General features: G+C 38.7%; 1 protein-coding gene across 4 annotated transcripts; it reads left to right on the top strand.

The window, feature by feature from the left end:
- The first annotated feature begins 1,243 nt into the window (after positions 1-1,243).
- KRT222 (keratin 222) lies at positions 1,244-20,672 on the top strand. 4 transcript variants are annotated; one of them, XM_043536987.1, is made up of 7 exons: positions 1,282-1,407; positions 6,097-6,278; positions 7,132-7,260; positions 8,502-8,722; positions 10,175-10,251; positions 11,074-11,182; positions 18,208-18,938. In XM_043536987.1, exons 3-7 carry the CDS (start codon positions 7,156-7,158, stop codon positions 18,419-18,421), a joined length of 726 nt encoding a protein of 241 aa, XP_043392922.1. In that variant the 5' UTR covers positions 1,282-1,407; positions 6,097-6,278; positions 7,132-7,155; the 3' UTR covers positions 18,422-18,938. The 4 variants fall into 4 exon arrangements, with proteins under 4 accessions (XP_007062042.1, XP_037742923.1, XP_043392922.1 ...); XM_007061980.4 differs by lacking the exon at positions 6,097-6,278 and having other exon boundaries at positions 1,244-1,407; positions 18,208-20,672; XM_037886995.2 differs by lacking the exon at positions 6,097-6,278 and having other exon boundaries at positions 1,244-1,464; positions 18,208-20,671.
- The last annotated feature ends 3,243 nt before the right edge of the window (positions 20,673-23,915 follow it).

Below are 23,915 nucleotides of genomic sequence, written 5' to 3'. Positions count from 1 at the left end.
AAATATTCACACCAAAAATTAACTGGAAAATGATCAAATATATATTATCAACAAAAGCATATGTTAGATGTCCTAACTGTACTACTGTACACTGTAAAGCTATCTAGGTCTTTTAAATTTCTAACATAACAACAGTCATATTGGGTCAGACCAATGGTTCATCCACCCCAGTATCCTGTCTTCAGATAGTGGGTGATGCCAGATGTTTCCAAGGAAATGAACAGTACAGGGCAATTATCAAGTGATTCTTCCCATTGTCTAGTCCCAGCATCTGCCAGTTTGAGGCTCAGTGACTTCTTTATTCACTTTCTACACACCAATCATGATTTTATAGATCTCTGTAATATCCTCCCTTAGTTGTCTCTTTTCCTGACTGAACAGTCCCAGTCTTTTTAATCTCTCCTCATATGGAGGCTGTTCCATACCTCTACACATTTTTGTGGTCCTTCTCTGTACCTTTTACATTTCTAATATATCTTTTCTAAGATGGGGCGAACAGAACTGCATGGTGTGGGTGTATCATAACAGCATTCTCATATTTACTATCTTATTATCTATCCCTTTTCTAACGGTACCTTCTGTTAACTTTTTTGACTGCTGCTGCACATTGAGTGGATGGTTTCAGATAACTATCCACAATGACTCCAAGATCTCTCTCTTGAGTAGTAACAGCTAACTTAGGCCGCATAATTTTGTATGTCTGCTTGGGATTCTGTTTTCCAATGTGCACTACTTTGCATCTGTCAGCATTGAATTTCATCTTCCATTTAGTTGCCCAGTCACCCAGTACAACACTAGACTTTCTGACTGTTGTTAATGCTGGCTTACTTCCCTCCTTTGCATTCCAGGAGTACAGCCAACCAAATTATGATTGCCACATGCAAGAGTGTACTGCCAGGAAAGTGTACTGTGCCCCCTCTCTGGTCTTTCAAATTCACACTGGACAACTATAATTTTGCCCTTATTATCAATATATCTTTCAGACTCTAGTTTCTTGGGTAAATGTCTGGATTTACAATGTAATAAACACATGAAGACACTACTTTTGTTCATTTCATCACATTATCTGGGTCTTACCTTTTTAATCACTGCAGAATTGAGAGGTATTTGTATTTTTAAACATGATCTTCAAAACCGATTAAAAGCAGATGATTTTTCAATGCTCCTACAAAAAAGAGCTCTGCATCTTTAAAATTCTGCTGTATTTTCTCTCCCCCTCTCTGCTTTCACTGCAGGCAGTGTAGGCTCTGCAGCAGCTGGCTCATCCTATCAATAAGGTTCCCGTTAGTCAAGGTGGAGGATGGGAGCAGAATGGAACTGTCCCAGCTCCTCAATGAGATCAGGGCAAACTATGAAATGCTCATCACCAGAAATCAGATAGAGACCGTCCTCTCAACAAGAACCCAGGTAAAGAGAATAAGGAGACAATCTATGTCTACCAAATTCAGCCTCAACCTCTTTGAGGTACTGTATTTCCTTTTCAATGCAGCATATTACTTGATTTAGAATTTACTGCAGTATGACTAGACCTAGAAGCTAAGAAAATATGTTATGCTTAGGTTATGAAACTCACTCGAAAGGAATGCTCTGTAATGAATCTGGATGTTTGTCTGTACATACAAGACAGTTATATTGTTGTGACTAAAAAAACATGATGACATATACAATAACATGGTACCCTCTAGCCTCATTTAGAATTATCCCTCAGGAGGAAAACATCCTGAATATCATGTAGAGATGACGTAAAGAAGCCATTTATAAAGAGGATTTACAATTTTGAGCACATATGTTATGGAAAACTTTACCTTCTCAGGACAGATTTTCTATTGTTTTCATAAAACTATGCCATATTTGTCTGCAATGTTTATATTACTTGTTCTCTGTGTCATATTTTTAAAGGTTATAAATACCCTATTATAAATTCACACACAACACATCTCTTGAGAACAACAATGTTACAATAATGTGACAAATCTGACTACAACCATCAAATACCAAAAATTCCACACTGAAATTTGGGTCTTACATCACCCTTTTGTATTTTAATATTGCAAAGTATCAGGGAGTAGCCGTGTTAGTCTGTATCCACAAAAACAACAAGGAGTCTGGTGACACCTTAAAGACTAACAGATTTATTTGGGCATAAGCTTTTGTGGGTAAAACACCAGTTCTTCAGACGCATGGAGTGAAAATTACAGATGCAGGCATTATATAATGACACATGAAGGGAAGGGAGTTACCTCACAAGTGGAGAACCAGTGTTGACAGGGCCAATTCGATCAGGGTGGATGTAGTCCACTCCCAATAATAGATGAGGAGGTGTCAATTCCAGGAGAGGCAAAGCTGCTTTTGTAATGAGCCAGCCACTCCCAGTCCCTATTCAAGCCCAAATTAATGATGTTAAATTTGCAAATGAATTTTAGTTCTGCTGTTTCTCTTTGAAATCTGTTTCTGAAGTTTTTTTGTTCAAGTATAGCTACTTTTAAATCTGTTATAGAATGTCCAGGAAGACTGAAGTGTTCTCCTACTAGCTTTTGTATGTTACCATTCCTGATGTCTGATTTGTGTCCATTTATTCTTTTACGTAGGGACTGTCCGGTTTGGCCAAAGTACATGGCAGAGGGGCATTGCTGGCACATGATGGAACAGACTTCAAAGAGAAACAGCAGAATTAAAATTTATTATATAATGCCTGCATCTATAATTTTCACTCCATGCATCTGAAGAAATGGTGTTTTACCCACGAAAGCTTATGCCCAAATAAATCTGTTAGTCTTTAAGGTGCCACCAGACTGCTTGTTGTTTTTGTGGATACAGACTAACACGGCTACCCCCTGATACTTGACACTATGCAAGGCACTAAATTTAGCTGTATGGAGTGGAAATCCATCAACCTCAACAAAAATCTTGCACAGATACAGACAGACATCATCTTCCTCTCCAAGTGCAAACAGATGGACATCATACCAAATGGACTGAAGGTAGAAAATCTATTGCAATCGACATACTACACTGACTATGGTGAGAGACTGTGCCACACATTCTCAAAGAAACTGAGGAACCACCTGATCAGCATCCTGTACCACAGACAGGAGAAGATCAAGAATGAGCTCTCAAAACTGGAGACTCTCATACAAAACCAACCTTCCACACAAACTTCCACGTGGCTGGACTTTACAAAAAAGAGACAAGCCATTTACAACGCACACTTTACTTCTCTACAGACGTAAAAGGACAGTAAACTATCTAAACTCCTACATGCCAAGGGGGCTACAACAGTGGTACCCTCAACTCACCTAACAATATTGTTAACCTATCCAACCACACACTTAGCCCAGCGGAAGAGTCTGTCCTATCTCGGGGACTCTCTTTCTGCCCCACCACGCCCATGAACATGATACAGTTCTGTGGTGATCTGGAAGCCTACTTTCGTCGTCTCCAACTCAAGGAATATTTTCAACACACCACAGAACAGTGCACTGACCCACAGGAACCCTCCTACCAACACTACAAAAAGAAGAATTCTGCGTGCACTCCTCCTGACGGTTGAAATGACAGACTGGACTTCTATAGAGAGTGCTTCCGCAGACATGCACAGGTTGAAATTGTGAACAAACAGCATCACTTGTCCCATAACCTCAGCCATACAGAACGCAACGCCATCCACAGCCTCAGAAACAACTCTGACATTATGATCAAAGGAGCTGACAAAGGAGGTGCTGTAGTCATAATGAACAGGTGGGATTATGAACAGGAGGCTGCCAGGCAACTCTCCAACACCACATTCTACAGGCCACTATCCTCTGATCCCACTGAGGAGTATGAAAAGAAACTACACTATCTGCTCAAGAAACTCCCTGCTACAGCACAGGAACAAATCTACACAGTCACACCCCCAGAGCCCCGACCAGGGGTATTCTATCTGCTACCCAAGATCCATAAACCTCGAAACCCTGGACACCCCATCATCTCAGGCATCAGCAATCTTACAGGATTATCTGGCTATTTGGACTCTCTCCTCAGACCCTACGCTACCAGCACTCCTAGCTATCTTTCAGACACCACCGATTTACTGAGGAAACTACAATGCATTGGTAGATCTTCCTGAAAACGCTATCCTGGCCACCATGGATGTAGAAGCTCTTCACACCAATATTCCACATGAGAAAGGACTACAAGCTGTCAAGAACAGTATCCCTGATGAGGCCACGGCACACCTGGTGGCTGAGCTTTGTGACTTTGTCCTCACCCAAAACCATTTCAGATTTGGGGATGACTTATACCTTCAAGTCAGTTGCACTGCTATGGGTACCCACATGGCCCCACAGTATGCCAACATTTTTATGGCTGACGTAGAACAATGCTTCCTCAGCTCTCGTCCCCTAGCTCCCCTCCTTACTTGCGCTACACTGATGACATCTTCATCATATGGACCCACAGGAAGGAGGCCCTTGAAGAATTCCACCTGGATTTCAACAATTTCCACTCCACCCCACCATCAACCTCAGCTTGGACTAGTACACACAAGAGATCCACTTCGTGACACTACAGTGCAAATAAGTGATGGTCACATAAACACCACCCTATACCGGAAACCTACTGACAGATATACTTACCTATATGCCTCCAGCTCCCATCCAGGACACATCACACAATCCATTGTCTACAGCCAAGCCCTAAGATACAACCGAATTTCCTCCAATCCCTCAGACAGAGACAAAAACCTACAAGATCTTTATCAAGCATTCTTAAAACTACAATACCCACCTGGGGAAGTAAGGAAACAGATTGACAGAGCAAGACAGGTACCCAGAAATCACCTACTACAGGACAGGCCCAACAAGGAAAATAACAGACCACCACCGGCCGTCACGTATAGCCCCCAGTTAAAACCTCTGCAGCACATTATCAATGATCTACAACCTATCCTGGAAAATGATCCCTCACTCTCACAGACCTTGGCAGGCCAGTCCTCGCTTACAGACAGCCCCCCAACCTGAAGCAAATACTCACCAGCAACTATACACCACACCACAGAAACACTAACCCAGGAACCAATCCCTGTAGCAAACCTCATTGCCTACTCTGTCCCCATATCTACTCTAGTGACACCATCAGAGGACCCAACCACATCAGCCACACCATCAGAGGCTCATTCACTTGCATGTCTACTAATGTTATATATGTCATCATGTGCCAGCAATGCCCCTCTGCCATGTACATCGGCCGAACCGAACAATCCCTATGTAAAAGAATAAATGGACACAAATCGGACATCAGGAATGGTAACATACAAAAGCCAGTAGGAGAACACTTCAGTCTTCCTGGACTTTCTATAACAGATTTAAAAGTAGCTATACTTGAACAAAAAAACTTCAGAAACAGACTTCAAAGAGAAACAACAGAACTAAAATTCATTTGCAAATTTAACATCATTAATTTGGGCTTGAATAGGGACTGGGAGTGGCTGGCTCATTACAAAAGCAGCTTTGCCTCTCCTGGAATTGACACCTCCTCATCTATTATTGGGAGTGGACTACATCCACCCTGATCGAATTGGCCCTGTCAACACTGGTTCTCCACTTGTGAGGTAACTCCCTTCCCTTCATGTGTCATTATATAATGCCTGCATCTGTAATTTTCACTCCATGCGTCTGAAGAACTGGTGTTTTACCCACAAAAGCTTATGCCCAAATAAATCTGTTAGTCTTTAAATTGCCACCAGATTCCTTTAATATTGCAGAAATTCTGAATACTGAGAGATTTACTCATCATAGGCCAGATTCCCCAATACACTCTGACTGCTTTGCGCCACTCTGAAGACGCAAAGCAGCCATAAACACAGTTTAACTGTCTTATTAAGCCAACTTTACATTTTCTTTGCACCAGGGCAGCGCAAAGCAGCCAAAGCGTACTGAGAAATCTGGCCTCACATGTGTTGCAGTACTGAGACACAAAACGGCAGGTAGAGAACAGAGTTCAGCGTGAAGTGTGAATTACATGGCTTTTCTTATCATAATGGTGGATTGATAACATTAAAAACACATTAACATTTTAAAGACAAAATATTAGTTCTTCTTTTACTCTCCTGCCAAGACCCGAATTCAAGAATTTTTCCCTCAGTAACAGCTGATGTCATAACAAGAACCTATGGTAAAGTAGGAAAGTGCGCAAAGGAAAATGTTCTGCTTCAGGTGCTTGTGATGTCACCAATGCTTGCAGGCAAAACACAGAAATGTGAAAGGAACCCTAAGTATCATTATCATAATAAACACTAGGTAAGTACTGAGCATCATTCCTACTAGAAACTGACCTGACATGACCATTTTAAAGTCATGTAATATACCACATAACCACAGCTACTGTCAAGCTGCTTCACAATCTAATTTATGTAACATATCTAATAGTGGAATAAGATCTGAAATAAGCATTGCCAACTTCACTGACTTCAGTGAAGCTAGGCCTATTTAATACAGGGCTGGATTTGGTCATAATATAGTTGGTAAGCCAATACTGGATCAGCATTACAACGAAGAGTGTTATAAAGTGCAGGGGAAGAGCGTTCTAAACATCTGGTTTAGGTTCTCTAATAGGTTAGCCTGACCATCCCTATCCTATACTTTTCTGCACCTAAGATAATACAAGTCTCAAAATTATTAATAAAATATTTCAATGAGTTCTTCATTCTTTCTCTACTATATGATTGTTCAACCCATGCCAATGTATTTGGCCGCGATATTGTTAATCAACTGAGATTTTGTACAGAATATGTCCAAGTTGTGTCTGTTTCTGTGAGTATTTATGTTAAGATAGCAGAGACAAAAGTAACCTGTCTTCTTAAGCCTCTTTCGTAGAGGTGCAACAGTTACTAAAGATGCAGCAAAGTATTTCCCAGTAGAGGTTGCAATACAAGAGGTTCCTCAGAGTTTACAATATTCTGATAATGACAGTTTAGCTTTTCATTACAACCTTGAACAAATATATTCAGTTGCCACACAAAAAAATTAACCTAAAAAACCTGTTTTAAGAGAAGTAGATAAGATTTTTTTTCAAAAATACATTTATTTTATGTTCATTCTTTAAAATATTTTTTATTTGTAATACTGTTATCTTGTTTATCATTTTCTGTAGCTAGAAGAAGCTACAAGTGAAAGAATGGACAAAGATGAAGAAGCTTTAAAGGCAGCCAGAGCAGAGCTCAGTGAAGCCAGGCGACAGTGGCATCATATGCAAATTGAAATTGAATCTCTCCAGGCTGTGGTAAGCATGGTCAAAAATTGATATTATCAACTTCCTGAAAAAAATAACCCATTTCTTCTTCTGACATGCAGTATTCCATAGTTCAATATGCACATCAATGACATCCAACAGATGATGGAAACACAGCAAGAACAGAAATGCATAGTGGCTTTGCCTGGGGCCTTTATCTCTTTCTCTTGGTCATTAATTGCCAGAAACTCCCCCAGTCGGTTATCAATGCTTAAGAATATGACATCTTTTGATTCAGAATTTATAATTTTGCATATACTGCTACTATGTTTACTTTTTTACTCCTGACAATCAATATCCACGGATTTCAAGAATTCTTCCACAATATCCCCATATCAATTTCCTAATAAATATCCTGCCTGACTGATCTATTCAAATCATGTTTATTTTAATTCTTTGGAACTATGGCTCTGAGTCAACAAAACAATTAATAATATACTTTAAGTTAAGAATGTACTTAAATGTTTTGCTGAATCACAGCTTAAGTCTATAATAGTGTTGAAAACAATTCTGTCCATCTATCCAACTGCTTTGACTGACTACATTAGGGAACTTTAGAAAACAATCCTTCTCCCACTGCTATCACCAGTTCATCTGCTCTGGTGGGAGATCTAGTGTAGATTAGTTTCTGGCAACTTCCAGTGTCACACCAAAAGAGACTTGTGTACACCAGCATTCCCAGTGGTGTAGATAAAGTGGTGGTAGCACTGATGGGAATTTTTCTTAAAATTCACTAGTGATGACAAAGCCTAGGAATTACACTGTTTGTAACACGATTTCAGGGAGATCCACTACTGACAACAGATGTCAGATATTTGTCAATTTCCCTATTGCAGACAGGAGTTGTAACTTGATGACGATGACTTTGCAACACTGTGAATACCTGTGACTATTAGAAAACACATCATTCTGGACAGCTGGGTGAAATTACTCATCAAAACTGATTGATTTCATCATATACTAGAAGGCTACAATTTTTGTGTGTGAGCTTCTAATTGAGTTTATATGTTTACAGATCTTACTGGAAAATTAGATGCAAAAAGCCACCAGTTTAAGTTTCTTATCAAAGGTGTTATAAAAGCTGGATTATTATTACAGTTCCTAAAGATTATTTAGCAAATAAATTGAAAAATAAATTTTAAAATATGTTGTCTGAATTGTTAGTAAACACTATGTGGAACTGAACTTTTAGAACTACTTTTTGGACCTTTAATATTGGATTTATTTGCCAGGAAAGAGGATTGGAAAGTTGTCTGCATGCCACTGAGCAGCAGTACCAGATGCAACTGCAGAATTTAAAAGCTGAGATTGAAGGTTTAGAGAAGGAGCTACAGCAAGTGAGGAGAGGTATTGAGGAACAGCTTCAGGAGCATGAAATACTACTGAACACTAAGATGAGGCTGGAGCAGGAGATAGCAACGTATCGCAGTTTGCTGGAGAAAGAGGAAAACAGGTATTTTACAGAATGGAGAAAGTGTATTTGCTTTTATATTATTTTTGAGAACTTCTGTTTGCAGTACTTTTCAGAGTTGCAATCACATGAACTCCGCCATCAAATATAGTAGCAAATCCTTCATGAAAGGAATTTTCATTTTGACCTGTGCAAGTTCTATTCAGGCATATTTAAAATCTAAAATTAATATGTTAAATGATTGCATGAACAACTTTCATGCCATTAAAATATCTTATCTTACAAAGTCTGCAGTGCTTATTTTTTCTGATTTTCCATGGTTTTCTTTAGAAAAATTATCGGTTTTGTTTTTTTAAAGTAAAGTTTATTATTTAACCAATATTTAAAAGCAGTTTGGCCCCCACAGTAGGAAATATTTAGGACTCACCAACCCTCATTGAAAAGAAAAAAAGATAGTACTGGATGTGTGTGCCCACCTGTATTATCAGATGTTTGCTTCAGTACAGTTTTAATCTAATTATACATAGTGGACCTGATTCAACAGTGTTACACCATTTTGATTTCAATTGAGTTACACCAGCATCAAACTGGAGTAAAATATATTGATCAAAACCTGTAAAAACAAAATGCTGCTGTAATAATTCAACACAGATTTAGCTTTAATGTTTTAAAGAAAGAGAGAAAACTTAAATAATTATAATTCCAAAGCTACTAGTTTAAACAGTTCTTCATTTTCCCACATACACTGTACTGCTCATACATTAGCATTGTCATCTTTAAGCCTTCCCATGCTTTGAATATGTGAATTCCCTGAAGATAAATTAGATAAATTTCATCTGGAAAATCTCAGGTATAGTGCAAATCAGAGGCAGGATTTGGGTTTGGCACATCTGAGTATCTGTTAACATAAATGATGTTAAATACTGAAATACTGGTAGTGTTCCCATGTTAAAGAATAAGGGTCCCATTCTCCCTTAAATAGGGATAACCTCCACAGGCGACATGAAACTCCACTATTTTTGCAAGTAAAAGTGTTTCTTAGGAATACTTTTGGGTGGGCGGGAATTTTGCCTCCTCTGCCCCATGCAGAAGAAGCTAGAGGGTTTCACTCCAAGAACCTCACGGGCAAAAACGTTTGCACATTAGAGCCCCAAGTGAGGGAACTTATTTTGCATTTTTTCAATATATTGCTATTGTATAACTATGTAAAAATATACATAGCTCATTATGAATAAATAAAAAAAATATTAAGAAAAGGCATTTCTCGCATACTTCAAAATTACTAAAAACCTTTCAGGAAAGAATGATGGAATACAAATACAAATTTTCAACATTCTTTAGTCCTACAATCAAAATAAGATGTGACTACAATAAATCTATATACAAATCTCATTGTCATTATTTCTACATATTTTCCCCTCAATTGCTCACCATTCAAGTTTTGGATTAAAACAGCAACATTATTACATTTTTGTAATATTTTCATTTTTTCAGGTTTCATTGTTCTACACCTGATAGAAAAGATGACAGAAAACCTACCACCAGCAAGACAGCTTTTATCCCACCTTCAAGTGAGTTTTTTAAGACAAGGGAACATTCCTAAAATAAAACCGCAATAGTTTCTCAGTTCTTAATGTTCCCCAGATGAATTTCCTAAACAGGAGCGACAAAAAGGTACTAGTGTTGTGATGGACCACATGCTTTCTTCCCATAGATAAACCCAAAGGAGAGTAAAACTTGTACCCCAAACTCCAGGAGTAAAAACTTTACTGAATTAAAGTATATTGATGAATGCTGTGCATCAGATATCTTACAGTAAATTATTGAAAAACATAGCTGATTCTGTATTTGATTAATGCATAGCTAGGAAAGAACTATTTCTGATTTCTCTTATCTCAGATCTATTGTCACATATTCCAGTCTACAGTATCTTTAAAAAACAATTAAATGCCTAATTTAGTCACAGATAATGCCAAAATAAACAATTTAGAGCTAAATTCTTCTCAGGCCAGAATGGAGAAGATGGCTAAAGACACGGCCTGGTGTATCATCCTCCACTGGAATTTGTTTGCCAGGGCTGAATTCAGGTGGGTGAGTTAGGAGGGCATGCAGAGAAACACAGATTTTCTTCTGAAAGGGGGTAGTGTGCGCCCAAAGCTAGCACATACTGCTGACCACAACATATAGATAGTTCAGTTACCAGATACGCCCCCAAGTGACAGACTACAGTCCCTAAAGGAGATGGTACACAAGCTGGCATACTAGCCAGGATTACCTCCTACTAGTCTCTTGAACATTATAAAGAGATCTTTTCCTGATGATTGTACAAGGAGTGAAGGCTCCTGAAGAGGGCTCAGAAGAAATATCTGGTATATTTGCATTTTCCTTTATAGCTGGTGCCGTAAAGAAGCATGAAGATGAAAAGGTGGAAAAATTGACAAAGCAAGCAATCTTAAATGGAAGCGTTGTGAAGGAAAGTGCTGAAGCTCATGGCACTATACAGTAAGACAAACATAAATTTAGCAAAATAATAATTATATATATATGTGTTCTATATATGTAAATGTAAACCTCTCTGGGCTGCACTCTGTATCCCTGGTAGCATCCTTCTTGTACACCATTTCCAGTTAGCAAGGAGGCAACTATAAGATCAGTGTAGACAACACCTCCATCAATAAGTGGTGCTGTATCATTATTTTAGTGCTAAGGTGTTGCCTTGTTTTGATAGTACGCTCTCGGATCAGAACAAGGGACGGGAAAGGAGAGGAGAAGTTTTTAGTTCTGCCTGTGTGTACTGGAGTTACAGTAAATCCTTTGATTTCTGTAAGCGAGTATTACAACTGGTGGCAGTAGCTTCAAGATGGCAAAAGCACTTTGGCCCGAGAATAAATGTATTGGTCATGCAGGTGAGACTGGAATCTGTGAGTACTTAACAGACTTTGAGCTATTGCTCTCTGTAAATGAATGGACTGATGAGAAAGCAGTACAGTACTTCGCAGTGTTTTTGGATGGTGATGCCAAAGCCTTTTGCTAGCACCTTCCTAGTGCAAATCATGGATCTTACAAAAAGTTACACAAACATTTATACACTGCTGGGGGGTGGAGGGCAGGGGATCTTTTGAAATACTGGAAGGAATGACAAGCCAGGAGGTGTCAGGAAGGTGGAACTCCTGCATAGTTATTTGTGGGCATTGAAGAGATTGTTCAATAGGGCTTTCCCTACACCACCCTGTCCAGAACATGACTTGAGTGAAGCAGAATGTGCTGCGCAAAATCTGGAACAGGCAATGCAGAGAGGGGCCTATGCCCAGTGGCAAGCCATGAGAGAATCCTGTGTGAAAAGACAGTTTATAAACAGTTTAATAGGGGAACTTCATAAACTGCTGGGGAAGGAAGATAACATACTAGATAACGCTATGGGCCAGATTATATACAGAGTTACAAATGTGGAAGCAGAAATTGGGTTTCCTTAAAGTATCAGCTGTTAATGACCAGACTCATGGTGACTCCTTTATGCCAGATGCAGCACTTCACGAAATAATTGCTAGTGAGGTGGCTAAAATGCTGGAGGAGGCATGGGTGCAAGCTATTCTCAGGTGTCTCATGGGTTACTTGAGACAGACTGTTTCCTGACATTTGCAGGCAAAGTGGATGAAAAGGCTACTGGAGTCAGAATTGCCCGAGCACAGGAACCCACACCAGAGAAGCTAAAAGTTGTTGAGGCAATAGGGTCACCCTCAGCAACTATTAGCATGGGCCATTTGAAGAGCCAGCCAGATACCTGTTACTATGTGTCTAGAGACATCAACAGCTGGAAAACCACAATGCTGTTGGACTTATGACCTGAATTATGTCTGATATATGGAGAACACGCAGTGCTGAAAGGAATAAAAAAGTTTATGCAGGAGGTAAACTGATAAGTATTGATCATCAACCACTGCACATAATGGGAGACATCCAGCTCCTACTGAACTCAGGGTCTTTGCACACTAAATGGGCTTTTGTTGAGGTGACCAATATTTCTAGTGCTGTAGTACTGGGAGTGGATTTCATCCAAGAGCACCACAAGAACCCTTGGGGTGTTAATAAAACAAATTTGCCCCCATACAATATTCAGATACCTCCGTTGGATGTGGGTAGGAGGAAGTGTGGATCCTGAGGGAAAACTCTTGGGGCCTTAGAGGTGACTCTACCATGACTACAGAGGGTGACAGAGATGAATTGCTTCCTGTGGAGGTTCAGAATAAAGTTGTGGTGAAGCCAGGTCATCATTCAATAATACCTTTAAGAATAAAAGACTGTTGCAGTGAACCTGTAGGAGTGTTGGAAGTTACAAACATCCATTTAGAATTGCAGTTTGGCAGAAATGTGTTTCAAGCTGGACCAAATGAGGACTGGCAAGCTAGTGAAAAATCAGACCACGGGGACAGTGTCCAATGTAGCTAGTGTCTCAAAGCCTCTCACAGAGGTCAAGAGCTGTGGAGCAATCCAGTCAGTAGTACAGTCAGAGGCTGACTTGACAGAAGCACCTGTAGAAGGCAATAAAAGGAAACAATCCGAACTGTTCTTACAATATGCTAGCATGTTCTCCAAGAATACTGAAGAGCTTAAGAGATATGATTTGGTGCAACATCGAACTGTGCTTAAACCAGAGAGCATTCCCATGATGCAGCCTCCACATCAGATCCCCCTGACATATCAGGTAACAGTGAAAGCTAAACCATTTGTGGGAGGATGCCCTGACTGAGCAATCTACATCACCTTGGGCAACCACAATTGTAATTGTGGAAAAGTTCAACAGAGACTCGAAGATATGAGTGCTGGAGACTGGACTAGATGGTCCCTTCCAGTCCTATGATTCTATGATATGCATTGACTACAGGAGATTTAATTCAAAAACAATTCAAGATAGCTACCCACATAGCAGACCCCTAGATAGTATGTCAGGAGCAAAATATTTTAGTAGTTTTGATTGGGTATTTGGATACCATCAGATTAAAGTGGCACCTAAAGATCAAGAAAAAACTGCCTTTGTGAAACCTCATGGATTATTTCAATTCTTTTCAGACTCATGAATGCATCAGGGATATTTCCAGAGAATAGTAAATGATTTAACCCAAGTTTTGAGAATTGAAGACATCCTCATGTACACAGATGACTTCATTTGTTTCCACAAAACATGGGAGGAATATCTGGTAAAAGTGGAAAGGATTCTAAAGCTTTTTAAACAGTCATGGTTTAAACATGCAGGAAACAAAAGTCAGTTTGTGAGGAGTCGCATCAGGACATACAGTCAGCAAGAAGGGTTGAAACCCCAACCCCAGAAACTGACCATTATAAAGGATGTGAAGGTTCTTACAAACCCGAAGAAGGTAAAGTAGATTGTAGACCTTTCCAGATTCTATAGGAGATTTGTACTAAATTTCACAACGTGAATACCAGATAATTAAGAATGACTTTCTCTGGACAGAGGGACACCAAAAAGCATTTGAGTCACTGAAGGAAGGATTTCTCAGCCATGTTGTACTTAAATTCCCAGACCCATCCTGTCCATTCATGGTAACCTATAAGGGCTCAAAGGTTTCACTTGAACAAATTGATATTCACTTGCTGGAGGATTCTCTGCTCCTTGAAGTCTTTAAACCATGATTTGAGGACTTCAATAGCTCAGACATAGGTGAGGTTTTTCACAGGAGTGGGTGGGTGAGATTCTGTGGCCTGCATTGTACAGGAGGTCAGACTAGATGATCATAATGGTCCCTTCTGACCTTAGTATCTATGGATCTATAAACACTTGAACAAACTGATAAGCTTGGTAGTCAGATCGGTGGCTTTTGGCTACAGAACTGAAGTGTTTGGCTATTTGTGAAAACTCTCTAGGCTTATTGTCCATATTTATTAGTTATGGAATTCACAGTGTACACATATAATGCCCTGCAACGGTTCCTTATGAAGCATAACCCAGAAGGAAAACCTGTGGAGACAGATTCACTAACTGTCCAAATATACATTCACCATAAATCTGGAAAGCAAAATATGGTTGAGGATACTCTCTGCCAGGTGAAGGCAGTAAAAATAGACTCACACTGGTCCTGTGAGGACATCCAGTAAGAACAGACTAAGGAGACTGAGTTAATTTTGGTGCACTAACAGATTAAATGAAGGATATGTAGATGGAGGGAGGTTCAATTCAAGAACAATTACCCGTTTATCCAGCTACTGACTTGCTGGTGAAGGGGCATAACATGATTGTCTTGCCAGCAAGCTTACAGACAACAACAGTATTGCAGTGTCTTTATGATAATGAAGCTGCAGGACACCAGTGGTATGAATAGACAATGAGCCAGGTACAGAACAGATTTTTTTTTGGCTGGGCATGGCTGCTGATGTTAAGGTACTTTTCCTGTCTCACCCATCAAGAAAGGAAAGTGCCAGCAACAAGAGGCAGAAGTCCTTTATGGGAAATGCCTCAATCTGTTGAGCCCTGCGAGTTCATACAGATTGACTTAAAAGGCCCACTACAGAAACACCAGCTGGAAATCAATATTTGTTGATAGTGTATGACACCTTCTCAAAGTATGTGGTAGCACAACTACTGAGGGCTAAAAGGAGTGAGAGAGTTATGGATGCATTGATAAAACATGTAGTTGCATCTGTAATGATCAGGGGAAAGAATCTGAATCATGGTTATTACACGAGGTTTGCCGACAACTCCAGGTAAACAAGGTGAGGACCAGTGTTGTCCACCTTCTGAGTAATGAGAGAGTGGAAAGAGTAAACCAGACCATTGGTTCCATGCATAGAGTTTTAGTGAAGACCAACAAGACTGGGACACAAAGACATCTTTTGTCATCTCTGCATATAACACCAGCCAGCATGCAACTGTCCTTCACTCTCCCTATGAAATTATTTTTCAACTCTGCAAATTCATGCTTCCCTGTGGATGTTCAGGCAGCAGGAACCAGCAAGGCCCCCTGAAACTCCACTGGTGGGTGACATGGCCAAGTCTTATATCTGACCTGAGGACAGCATTCCAGAAGGTGGAGGAAAGATGAGCTGGAAGCAAGCATGCCAGGAAATAGGAGAATTATGTGCCCATCCAGGAAGGAGAGAAGGCATGGCTACACAACTGGAAAAAGCAGCCTGGAAAAAATTCCAAATTTATACCTTTTAGGAGGGAACTTTACACAATAATTAAGAAAATAAATGACTTATTCTTGCTGTTACAAAAAGCAAGAGCTCACCGCTTCGTAGTGCCTCGAGAACTGATGCACAGATGAATTGAAAGAAAGGGGAGACAAACACTTAGGATATTCAATAATCATCCCAAAGGGATACAGAAGAGGATTTGGAAGAATCCAAGCAGGTTCCTATAGCTATGGGAGGCAAGTCATGGAGGAGGAATTGTCAGGGTGTCTTCAGAACCTCAAGATACTGTAGTCTTCAACAGGCATTGTCCACAACAGATGCGCCTAACATGAAGGACATGGACCCTGCACTCACTCTCCTTACAATGTGTATGATAAACACCCATTTTTTCATGGTCTGTGTGTATATAAATCTCCTCACTGTATTTTCCACTTTATGCATCCGATGAAGTGAGCTGTAGCTCACGAAAGCTTATGCTCAAATAAATTGGTTAGTCTCTAAGGTGCCACAAGTACTCCTTTTCTTCCTGCACTCTCTGATAATCTAGATCCAACTACGAATGAAGACTCGAGAGAACAGACCAACACGGAAATCTGTGTGGATGGCAAACTACCCTGGATTCCTAGGAGTTACTATAATCAAACTTTTGTTACTGTTTTTAAATTATTTAACCAGCAGGGGGAAAGTAGTAATTATCAGTGTAGACAGCACTTCCACCAATAAGTGATGCTGTATCTTTCTCTTAATACTAAATTGTCTTGTTTTGATATTGGATTTGAGCAGGGAGGGATATGTACCAAGTTTTTACCCTGCCTTTGCGTGCTGGAATTGTTACTTGCAGCATCCCAATAAATGCTTTGATTTCTATAAGCAACTATTACACTACACAGAGTAGCAATAGCTACTCTTCAAGCTATACTGCGTTGCACAATTTTTTATTATCTAAGTTTTGTGATTGTATTTGTTTTTATGAGACACTATATATTATAATAATACTAATTCTAGTATCTGATTCCCTTCCAATAATGTGTCAGTTAGTAACCTTAATGATAAAAAAAAGAAGGTAAACAATGCAATACTTTACTAAATGCTGCAGAGTGCTAAATAATTATTACTTAAATCAACAACATTGCTGTCTACCTTCTGCTTGCATGAGGCTAAAAATTGTGATTTTTAAGGGTTTCCATGTACTTCCACAGTGTGGAATCCAAATAGATTATTTTCAGAATCATACCCTTTGGGTGAAATCCTGGTGCCACTGAAATCAATGACAAAAATCATATTTATATGAGTGGGACCAAGATTTTATTCTTTATGTGTTATCAGTTGAGGAATACTTACATAAATCTGCAATAGAGTATTTAAAGGTTATATAAAAACATACCATCTTCAAGAGACTTTCTACATTTTTAGTATGAAACAGAATAGAATAAAATTATATTTTACCTAGCCAATCTTAAAAGCATTTTAAGACCTAAGAACTGTGAACTATACTATCTTACTAAAAAAAAAACAGGTATTTTACTAGCCTTGTACATTATTTTTTCAGATTCTATTCTTGTGTTTTTCATATTGGCCCCTTTCCTACTTTCATTATGAACTACAGATACATGATAAATTTGCCAGGTTTCCTTGTTGTTAATTAAAGCAATTATTAAATATTATTTACCTTAACTTGCTTTACTAATAGAGGACAGCATCGTTGTTGTTGTTTTTGTACCTTCTTTTTTTCATTAATATTTAATGAAAACTGGGCCAACTGTGTCACTAATATTTAAGTACAATTACTCATTGAAATCGTTAGGACCTGATCCTGAAACTCTTATTTATGTAAGTAATCCTCACTCTTGCCAACAGTCTGATAGACTTAAATGGGACTACTTGCTTAAGTAAAGTTTACTCATGTGAATGAAGGCTCTAGAATCAGGCTCTTAGCTACTATGTACTTAATTCTATCTTTGCACTAAAAGTAGGCAACAGTTCTGAAGTCTGCATCTGGATTTCTAACCCTCTTTATTTTGAATGCATTCAGATCCAGGGACTTGGTTCTGCCCATTACAGATATAGAGGTAACTGCAAAACTCAGATCTGGGGTTGGATTTCAAATAACCTTCCCACTAAAACCTGGGGGTGTTTAGACTCATGGCTTTTGATCCATTTTTATTTTTCTACAATAAGCAGATATATAATGAGGCTAACCCTTTAGTCTGTATTTCTTGAGAATGTAGCTATGAAAAAAGAACTCTGAAATCTTTGCATTTCCTAAAATTATCTCCATATCCCATTACGAAATTTTTCATCACATTTTAAAAGCATACTTTGAAGACATGTAATATTGTGCCTTCAGGATCACATTTATATTTCATTTATTGTTTCAGGACAGAAAAAGTGGATGAAGTTATTAAAGAATGGGAAGGATCTTTCTTTAAGGACAATCCTCATTTAAGGAAAAAATCTGTTTCTTTGCGCTTTGATCTCCACCTAGCAGCAACAGATGATGGATGTTTACAGACTAAACAGAATAACCTACCTGACATTGAAGTCAGGCTGGTAATGAGGAGGTCTTGCAGTATTCCATCTATCAAACCTTAACCTGCAGCAAACTAACTCATGGGTCATTTATGATGGGCTTTGGAAATAAATAACATTAGGACAGATGTAGATGGACCACATGGCTTCCCCTCATCTTGTCACAACTATGAAATGTTTCTAAGTATATGCTTTAATAAATATACGAATAATGTGAGATTGTCTTAAATGAAAGAGAGCTGGGTATAGGTGTTATATTTCAAGAAACCTAACTCCTATTAGTTTTTTACTCTTTGTTCATTAATTTTCTCATTTGTTTTTTCCAAAATCTTGCTTTGCTTTGTAGAATTTCGTCAAATATTGAAGAATTGAACTATACCTTTATACCTTTACGTTACTTTTGTAACAAAGAATCTGTTTTCTCTTTTCAGTTAATGAAAACCGAACATTTTATTTTCTTATTCTTCAATATAATAGTCATCATGTATCCTTGTATCACTAAAAACACAAAAGTATCATACTGGATGGTACACATCTAAAACCATTTTTTTTAACTGACAAAAGGTAAATGTATAAAAACTCTTAAAGTATGTAAACTATTACAAATAATTACAAATAAATTTTCCTTGAAAAGGAAATGGCTAATTTTTTTTAATTTGAGAAAGTAACCCATCTAAAATAGTGTTTTCTCCAGTGCATCCATGCACATATTCCTTAAAACCGGTTTTACAAGGAAATAATATTGAGAGATATCATGCCATTGATTTTTAAGGAGAATTCTCCATTAAAATCAATTCAGGGTTTTACTTTAAAACTGAAGGTATGATATAGGCCATTGAGCTTACTACATCTATAGGTTTCCCTCTCTGAGTTCTAGTGAAATATAAAGGGTGAAATCCAGACTGCTCTGTAGTCAATAGGAGATTTGCAACTGACTTCACTGGGGCCAGGATTTCACCTGATGTCAAATACAAAATACTAGACCTAGTCCCACAAGCACTCCATGCATGACATTTTATGACTTCAATGGAAGTTCCACACACAGAAGTCTTGTAGGATCAGCTCCATTGTGTTACTAGAAAGACAAGGTAAGGAACCTGTTTCTATGCTTATTTCATTTAAATTAATATGATTAAAAGCAGATTTTTTTTCTGCATAGTAAACTTTCAAAGCTGCATTAAGTCAATGTTTAGTTGTAAGTTTTTGAAAGAACAGACATAATGTTTTGTTCCGAGTTACGAACATCCCCCATTCCTGAGGTGTTCGTAACTCTGAGGTTCTACTGTTTTGGCATTATATAAATATAAAATGAAAAATCCCAGAACTGCTTCTCCCTCCTGATTAATATATCTGTATTATCATCTGAGCAATAAGTAAAATAACTCCTTGAAGCTGTTAAAAATTTAGCCATCCCACAATTTTGAAAATAGTTATTTCCATACATTTCCAGTTGTTACAGTAAGTGTTTAAAGTAATTTGTATAAAATCCTCTTTAAAAAGTAATTTATGCTATTGTTTTACAGTATATGGCACATCATTATTATGCCTGGGCTTATTTACTGTATATTTAATTAAATTAACCAAATAAGGACTACAAATTTAAATAAAAAAATGTACTATATCTTTTATGGTATCTTCCACTGCTAATTCAAAGCAGTGTGGGCCAACCTCAGCTACATTAGATAGCTTTCTTTCCACAGGAAAATAGAAATACAAACTTATACAAACATATTCTTACTATACTGTGAAACTAGGTTTAAACAACATATATGTTTAGGTAAGAATAACAGTTTACTTATGAAGAATATCTAAGGTATTGACCTTCCAAACTTTAATTGAAGTTCATGGGAGCTGCAAGCATTCAGTATCTCTGTTTTCTGCTGTTTCCCATTAGCATGTCAACATTTTATTCAGGTGTCAGCAATTGCCCTATTACCTGTGGCACGCAAAACAGATACTGACACTGCAAATTTCATCCAGTATTTAGTTAACTGCTTCTAAATTGTATTAATGTAAAAACAATGCATTTATACTGTAGGCCGTTGTTCTATATCTACTGTACTAAACCAACTAATTAACATTAACCTTGACAGTCAAATATTGATCTGGTGTTGTTAATACTTGAGTACTTGGCATCCTGAATGTAACAGCCTGTTCTAGTAATTCCACTATGCAGGTTTTTTTTGTGTTTATAATATATATCTTTTACAATACTTGAATTTAAACTAAACTGCTTTAAGGCACTTTGAACAGGGATATGAATTTACCAAAGTAAATGATACCACTGCAATAAAGAATAATTAAATTGAACCTGAAACTGCATATTATGTAATTTTGACATGCACTTACATTTAAAAGGTGAGGGGGGGTGGGGAGCGGGAGGGGTATACACAGTATATATACACACATATACAGATATATATATATATATATATTTTAGATTTAGGTAACTTTATATATATCAATATATATATAAAGTTACCTAAATCTAAAATGAATGCAGTGGACTACAGGTGCTCTAGCATTACAACCCATGCTTACTTTAGAACTTCTCTACAAATATTATAATCCAGGTTTCCTATGGATCTTCTCATATCACATGGGGGGGTGGGTATGTTGCCTGGTATATCATCGTTTATTTATTATTGACTATTACTATTTGGGTATGCCAGTGACCCTGACCAGGACTGGAACCCCACTGTGCCAAGCACTGTACAAATATAGAATAGAAAACAGACCCTACACCAAAGAGTTTACAATCTAAAAGACAACACAGACAAACAGAATAGACAAACAGCAAGTAAGTAATTACCAGAAGTCTAGGCTGACATATATGACAGTAAAACTATTTAGGCACATGGATACTCACAGGAAAAGTTCGCACAGGAACATAGGAATTGCCATACCAGATAAGACCAATCATCCAGGATCTTGTATCTGACAATGGTCTGTACCAGATGCATCATAGGAAGGTGCTACAATCCCTGCAATGGGCAACTATGGAATAACCTTGCCCATAAGAAAATTTAATTTTAACCATCCATCATTGGGCATATGCCATGAAACATGATATTCTCTGTATTTTTTATCCTATCTAATGCAACTATGACTGTTCTCACTACCCTTATAAACTGCATGCATTATACTGCTGAACACGTCTGGCCTTAAAAGCTAAAAATTAAAATGTGTAGATTATCTAAAAAGAAAAAAAATGAATATAGGGTCTATAATGGTAGTCAGCAACCTATTTAATCACAAGCACAGATCCTTAACTCCCAAATAGAATCCTAGTTACTTCAAACGAGACCCCATATTGTAAACCCTTTCCAGAATTGGGACTATGGGCCTTACAGTGCAGTCAAACCACCCATTCAGACTCAGACAAAAATTTCATTGAAGTCAGTAAAAAGAAAAGGAGTACTTGTGGCACCTTAGAGACTAACAAATTTATTTGAGCATAAGCTTTCGTGAGCTACAGCTCACTTCATCTGATGCATTCTGTAGCTCACGAAAGCTTATGCTCAAATAAATTTGTTAGCCTCTAAGGTGCCACAAGTACTCCTTTTCTTTTTGCGAATACAGACTAACACGGCTGCTACTCTGAAACCTGTCATTGAAGTCAGTGGGAATTTTACCAGATTAAGGATTGAAGGTTCAGACCAAAATGTTTAATCAAGGTTATGTTGTATTTCCACTTAAGTATCAAAGTGCTTAAGCAGTCAGTGGATAAAAGTACTACTGTTTCACTACTGAAAACATGGGTACAAATCTTGATTTTTTAAATTGACATAATTGAGGAGAGACAAGGTGGGTGAGGTAATGTCTTTTATTGGATCAACTTCTGTTGGTGAGAGAGAAAACGCTACACAGTCTCTCACTAACAGAAGTTGGTACAATAAAAGACATTACCTCATGCACATTGTCTCTCTAGTATCCTGGGACCACATGGCTACAACAACACTGCATACAAATCTGAAGAGGAGCAGTTATAATTCATTACAGTGAGCAGAAGTATTTAGTAAGACAGTTATAAATTGCTTCCAGAAAGTCACATCACTATACATATACTATAACATGTATTACAAAACTGAGGATAAAGGAGTTCCCTTTGAGGGCTAATCCTACTGTACTGTCTCAAAACCACACCAACTGGAAGGGTTACTTTGAAAAGTTCTAATAATTTGCATGGAACCACAGAAGATATAGATGGAAAAGATCTGTTACACCGAATCCACCATGCTGCAAGTGGAAGATACAATCCTCTTAACAAGCAAAATACCAGACATTAAACTGAATTTGCGGTAGTGTGGACTCAATTTTACGGTATTGGACTCTGGGAGCTATCCCAGAGTGCTCCATTGTGACCGCTCTGGACAGCACTTTCAACTCAGATGCACTAGCCAGGTACACAGGAAAAGCACCGGGAACTTTTGAATTTCATTTCCTGTATGGCCAGTGTGGCGAGGTCATCAGCAGAGGTGACCATGCAGTCCCAGAATTGCAAAAGACCTCCAGCATGGACCAAACGGGAGGTACTGGATCCGATCGCTGTATGGGGAGATGAATCCGTGCTATCAGAACTCCGTTCCAAAAGCCGAAATGCCAAAATATTTGAAAAAATCTCCAAGGGCATGAAGGACAGAGGCTATAACAGGGACCCGCAGCAGTGCCATGTGAAACTTAAGGAGCTCAGGCAAGCCTACCAAAAATCCAAAGAGGCAAACGGACACTCTGGGTCAGACCCCCCAGACATGCCGCTTCTATGATGAGCTGCATGCAATTCTAGGTTGTGCCCCTACCACTACCCCACCCCTGTACGTGGACTCCTGCAAGGGGGGAGTCTCATGCAACAGGGATGAGGATTTTGGGGATGAGGAAGATGAGGAGGAGGATGAAACTGTTCTCCCCGACAGCCAGAAACTGTTTAACACCCTGGAGCCAATACCCTCCCAAACCGGGCTCCCGAACCTTGAAGGCAGAGAAGGCACCTCTGGTGAGTGTACCTTTGTAAATATAATACATGGTTTAAAAGCAAGCATGTTTAATGATTAATTTGCCCTGAAGACTTGGGATGCATTCACGGCCAGTACAGCTACTGGAAAAGTCTGTTAACGTGTCTGGGGATGGAGCGGAAATCCTCCAGGGACATCTCAATGAAGTTCTCCTGGAGGTACTCCCAAAGCCTTTGCAAAAGGTTTCTGGGGAGGGCAGCCTTATTTCGTCCTCCATGGTAGGACACTTTACCACGCCAGGCCAGTAGCACATAGTCTGGAATCATTGCATAACAAAGCATGGCAGCGTATGGTCCCGGTGTTTGCTGGCATTCAAGCAACATCCGTTCTTTATCTCTCTGTGTTATCCTCAGGAGAGTGATATAATTCATGGTCACCTGGTTGAAATAGCGGAATTTTATTAAGGGGACATTCAGAGGTGGCCATTCCTGCTGGGCTGTTTGCCTATGGCTGAAAAGAAATCATCCCTGCTGTTAGCCACGTGGTGGGGGGAGGGGTGAAGCGATCATCCCAGAGAATTGGGGAAGGACCTTGTACCGAAAGCA

The sequence above is a fragment of the Chelonia mydas genome, chromosome 27, assembly GCF_015237465.2.
Source record: "Chelonia mydas isolate rCheMyd1 chromosome 27, rCheMyd1.pri.v2, whole genome shotgun sequence".
NCBI lineage: Eukaryota > Metazoa > Chordata > Testudines > Cheloniidae > Chelonia > Chelonia mydas.
This window is presented reverse-complemented; position numbering and strand designations above follow the sequence as displayed.

Excerpts from the sequence above, each read along its gene's own strand:
- KRT222 (XM_037886995.2), top strand. The coding sequence starts at position 1,312 with ATGGAACTGTCCCAGCTCCTCAATGAGATCAGGGCAAACTATGAAATG. Across the intron at positions 1,465-7,131 it reads TCAGCCTCAACCTCTTTGAG|CTAGAAGAAGCTACAAGTGA; the intron begins GTACTGTATTTC and ends CATTTTCTGTAG. Across the intron at positions 10,252-11,073 it reads AGCTTTTATCCCACCTTCAA|CTGGTGCCGTAAAGAAGCAT; the intron begins GTGAGTTTTTTA and ends TTTCCTTTATAG.